Source organism: Microtus ochrogaster, linkage group LG9 (genome assembly GCF_000317375.1).
Source record: "Microtus ochrogaster isolate Prairie Vole_2 linkage group LG9, MicOch1.0, whole genome shotgun sequence".
Classification (NCBI taxonomy): domain Eukaryota; kingdom Metazoa; phylum Chordata; class Mammalia; order Rodentia; family Cricetidae; genus Microtus; species Microtus ochrogaster.
The window spans coordinates 863,981-869,473 of record NC_022034.1 but is presented as its reverse complement, the minus strand read 5'-3'; the positions used below and the strand labels follow the sequence as shown (position 1 = coordinate 869,473).

General features: G+C 33.2%; 1 protein-coding gene across 1 annotated transcript; it reads right to left on the bottom strand.

Moving 5' to 3' along the window:
* Window positions 1–2,773: 2,773 nt before the first annotated feature.
* On the bottom strand, window positions 2,774–3,733 carry LOC101991769 (olfactory receptor 8H1-like). The gene has a single exon (XM_005363287.1). It carries the CDS (start codon window positions 3,731–3,733, stop codon window positions 2,774–2,776), a length of 960 nt encoding a protein of 319 aa, XP_005363344.1.
* Between the last annotated feature and the right edge of the window lie 1,760 nt (window positions 3,734–5,493).

The following is a 5,493-nucleotide window of genomic DNA, read 5'->3' as shown; positions in this document are numbered from 1 at the left end:
GAAGCCGAATCAGGGAGTTGCCATGATTCTCCCACTCCAGACAGACTCAGGTTAAGATCTTTCCTGGTAAACCAGCTCGTGGTGCTACATAGAATATTAGAAATGGGTTAGATCAATATGTAAGAGCTAGCCAATAAGAGGCTGGAACTAATGGGCCAGGCAGTATTTAAAAGAATACAGTTTCCGTGTAATTATTTCGGGTAAAGCTAGCTGGGTGGCAGGACATAGCCCCACCGCTCCTATTACTACAAGGTTCACTTCTCTGTGTGTAAGAAAGTGCTTGTGTATATATATTTGAGGCATCTAATACATTTCTGTGAAATTCACACTGGCTCTTTTCAGCAGCTCTAGAGAATATTTGACATTAACATAGACGTCTCTGTATCTGCTGTTTTTAATATTTATTTCATGTTTCATTTCATGGAAACCAGAAATAAATTTGTAGACTGCCTGATGATCATGTGCATGAATGTTATATGATGTAACTGGGATTAGGACTAATGTCATATGCTAGAATTAAAATATGAGGCATTTTGGAACTGGTAGTTTAATGGTGATCGCGCTACTTATTCTCTGTATGAAGCAGACTCATCAGTATCAGAGGTCCACTAAATACAATTAAAATACAATTAATGAGATGCTTCACTGAGCTGGAAGAATAATTATTATGGTCACTACTTAATTACACTAAAATAAAACAAAATATTATGGAAAAACATAAAATAATGCTCCTAATATCTTCTGTAAAATAGAAATGAATCACAATAGAGGGATGTCATCAGATATCACTTCAAATACACTAAGGAAGGGTAATTTCATTAACAAAAGAGAAAAAATATTTTTTAATTATTTCTGTAAAACAATATTCAATAAATATTCAATAAAGAAATAAAATGTACAAATTTAATAAATATTTGGACTAACATAGGACCTCATGTAATCAAAGCCACATAGCATGACTCTTTTATTGAATGAGCTTAGGGGCAAGGAGGTCATATTTTACTGATTGTCAATTATAAGATTGGGGAGTTACTCCATATGTGATTAAAAGATTTATATCTTTTGTTAAGAAGTTATAAAACAGAGTCCAAATTTATTCTACAGGACAAATCAACATAAGCTCAAAATGGATAAAATTAGGTAGATATGATGATACTGTAATCAATAAGATTATCAAGACTTAGTTTGGCCAACTGTATATGATTACAGAAGCCTGCAAACCCAGTATTTGGAAGATTAAGGACTGAATATCAGGATTCCAAGGTCATGTTGGCAAAGCAGGTGAGGCCACCCTCACCTAAAGGAACACTGTATCAAAACACAAATTACATCTGCTCTTTTACATGGGGCCTACCTGCATGTAGTGTGTTGGATTCACTTAGTCTCATTCCACTTAAGAAAACTCGTTTTCCCTCTGTCAGTATGTGTAATTTGTGAACAGCTTCTTAGATTTTTTATTTTCATTTGCTTTGTTTTAAGAAACAACAGGAACACCAACCTTGGTGAAAAGGAAAAGGTAGGCTCTAGGAGGAGTTTTGGAAACATACAGATGATAAAATGTGTTGTATAAAATTCTCAGAGTATAAATAATAACAAAGAAATAAAAAGGCAAAACCAAACAAATCAAAAAAAGAGGAAGTTTGTTAATGAAATTGTAATTTAATTAGTTAGGGCTTTTTTGCTATTTCTTAGTCTCCAATTTGAATGTAAATAATACACACACAGAGAGACACACACATATAAATGACTATTGAATGCTGCCTTGGCAACATTAATTAGAAAACAAAACATACTACAGTTTTTTGTGCTGCAATATTTTTTTGTTTGTTATATGGAGTTTTCTTTCCATGGATCAGCTTTTAGCTTCCTTTTACAACTACAGGCACATTTCTTTCATGGTAAGAGCAGGAGTAAAGTCTGTTGGAAATGGAAAAGGACACAATGTGACTATTTACTATTCTCGTCCATCCATGTTGCAGTGTTAGGAGAGCAAGACTATCTTAGGGATCTTGGCAAATACATTGAGACAAACATGTTTGTCTCTGAAATGAGACAGTCTTACAACACTTTCAAAGGCAACTTCAGTGAGCATAAACAACACCTAACAAATTTACAATGGAATGTATGTTACAAAATCAGTGTTCCAAAATTACTGACTGTATTCCTTCTCATTTAATTGTGTTTTCCTGAGCTAATTGAAAATTATTTGCAAATAATGGATATTCTTCAGGAAAGGACATTATGATGATAAAATATTAAAAAGTAAGTATTAATGATAATTAATAATATCGTATTTACTATGCTTATATTTGAACATATTTCATCTATTGTTCCATCGCATGCATGTAAAGTTACTATGTATATTCAGAAGCTGATGAAAATGAGGATTAAACATTCAGAGAATCATTATTTATTTCCTAGACAGCTAGTTAATATAATATACAAGAATGATTCAAATTCTATTGATATTTTCTCAAAGTTATCTTTTCCATGGTATAAATAAAATTTAGTACATTAAGTTTATTTTTAAGGATTACATATTTATTCTATTAATTTCTACCCTACATGCCTTCAAAAACACATACTTATTTTAACCATGACTAATATGTTTCCTGAAGATAGAGTTTGGAAAACACAATCCTGAAAATGGCCAAAATAGTGTTTGTGTAAAGGAAGCTAAATATACATGACAATTTGGCTGTCAGTGTCATTTTTCTTACAGTGACAAAGCAAAGGAGATCTTAATATGAAAAAGAAACAATAGATCAGTTACTTAGCACCAGTGTGAAATTATCTGCCTTGAGTTTTCTCTCTTCTTGATAACTCTAATGACAGCACTTTTCACTTCTTTGTTTCTGAGACTATAAATGAGTGGGTTCAGCATAGGGATCACAATGGTGTAAAACACAGAAGCTACTTGATCCTTTCCCAGTGAGTAGGACTTACTTGGTTTCATATAAGTAAAGATTAAAGTCCCATAAAAGATAGTGACTCCCAGGAGATGAGAGGCACAGGTGGAGAAGGCTTTATGCTTTCCTGAAGTGGAATTGATCTTCAAAATAGTACAGAGAATGGACACATAAGATGCAGATATTGTAATAAGAGACACCATTAAGGTGAAGCTAGAAAAAATGACTATCATAAGTTCAGTGTTATGTGTGTCATTGCAAGACAGTGCTAAAATTGGGGATGTGTCACAAAAAAAGTGACGGATTACTTTGGATCTGCAGAAGTGGATGGTGCTCATAAAAAGCATATTAACAGTGGAGTCTATAGTTCCAATCATATACGAGGCAGTAACAAGGGCACTGCAGACTCTTGTGGACATGACAACTGGGTATTGTAGAGGGTTGCAGATAGCTACATACCTATCGTAGGCCATTGACGCAAGAAGAAAACACTCAGCAGCAGCTAAGAGGACAAAAACATACATCTGAGTAAGGCAGCCAGCAAAGGAAATAATCTTGGTGGAAGTCAGCAGGTTCTCTAAGGTTTTAGGTGTGATGGTAGTTGAATAACTGAGGTCAAGGAAAGACAGGTGGCTTAGGAAGAAATACATTGGTGTGTGAAGCTGGGCATCGAGGTGAATGATCAGCATCATGCCTATGTTCCCCAGCACAGTGAACAGGTATATCAGGAGAAACAGCACAGCAAGGGGTAGCTCCATCTCCTTGGAATCTGTCAGTCCCATGAGGATGAAGTCAGTCTCATTTGGGTAATTCCAAGCATACATAGTGAACGACCCTAAAACAGATAATAAATAAAAGGTGGTCTCAGCTTGTACAATGTTAAAAAGAGTTTTGTTTAAATGTACGTGATAGTATTGTTATAACTTCGGTTGGCTTAATGTTGATGTTTCTTTTACAGCATAAGGATAAAGTAAAATTGACAGGTAGATATAGGTAACAACTTATATTTGGCTAGAATATGATAAAAGGCATACTGTTTTTTTCAATTATCATGGTAGTATTTCCTTTAATAGTACCTTGATTATTTTAGAATATTTTAAAGGTTGTATTGGTATGCATTCATTTTAATTGAAGAATCTAGCAAAAATCAAGTTACTTGTCAGAACTCAATTTGTTGATGTTGCCTGTTTTTGTTTTCTGTAAAGTTTTGCTCAGAGGAGCATGAATATTGATAGTGCGTCTGGTACAAGGCTAGTCATTAAACTCTGATTACTTACTAGATATAATAAAAGGAGAAAATAACTTATATATTATCTTTTGTTTATTTTTTAGATTTTACTCTTTATAGATGTATATAAGACACTTGAAAATGTTTAAACGCGAATGGAGATGGCATGCTTTCTCTTCCTGTCAATGCATCAGCAAGTATCTTCTAAAATTACATTCATCATTCAGAGACTTCTACTCTATCAACTCTGTTGTTCTGCACATAACTTGATATTTACTTGGATGAGGCATAAATGCTAGGAGCCTTCTTGGTTCTTCCATAGATCCCTTATTTCATCCTAACAGATCTAAACTTTGCCAATTTTAAGAATACTTACTGTGAGCCAAAGTTTGTGAATGGAAAACAACACCAACCAAAGTAAATGAATAAACCTATTAATATCATGCATGTAAAATGATGCTAGTTGTCAATATTTCTCACAAGGAATATATGAAATCCATTTAATGACATGAACATTTCTGCAGAATTTATTTAGCAAGCGATCAATGCTTTCATTTATTTCCCCAAACATTCTTATAATATAGAGTTAAGTCACCCTGGAAATTATTCTTGGGTCTCTACAAAAGGGAAATTTTCTCAGGCAGATTTGATTTAAGAACATTGCAGGGAACTACTGTGAATGTAAGCAGAGTAGTACAGGACTTTTCTCTGTGCCAGCATCGGGGCCCTGAGCATCATCTACCACGTGATCTTCCTCAGGGATCAATTTTCTAGCAAGATTACTTGGCCTGCTTTCAAAGACCAAAGTTCAATGTTTTGTTTTCTCCCAAGGAGATTGAAGAAAAAAAATAAATCTTAAATAAAATATGTAGCTACTTTAAAATCATGCATACATTATTTAATTTTTATTAAAGAGCCCATTTGACTTGATTATGAATACATGAAATAAGTTTCATTTCTCTCAATTCATTGTTGAATTTTATTGGCTTTAGAACAGACATGTGTCTAGTATTATTTTTATGAACTAAATTTAGAACACACATTTGAAATTAATAGTTAATAATTACAAGAATGCATAGATTTTTGGAATATATTAAGTATCAGATAATTTCTCACTACTATGGAACATAACAACATATTGTTCATATGCACTTTCTAAATGATTTTATTGGTGACAATCTCAAGGATGAAGTGGTGAATTTTTACACGAGGGAAAATTTACATTTAAAAGCATGATCCTTTCCTGAATAAAAGGTTTTCAATAAAAGCAGTAGATTATGACAACTTTGATACAAGTCAATTCAGACAATCCCTGCTTCTTGTTAAGATAAAACATTGATATATATATATATATAT

Coding starts and splice junctions, on each gene's coding strand:
- LOC101991769 (XM_005363287.1), bottom strand. CDS start 3,733: ATGTATGCTTGGAATTACCCAAATGAGACTGACTTCATCCTCATGGGA.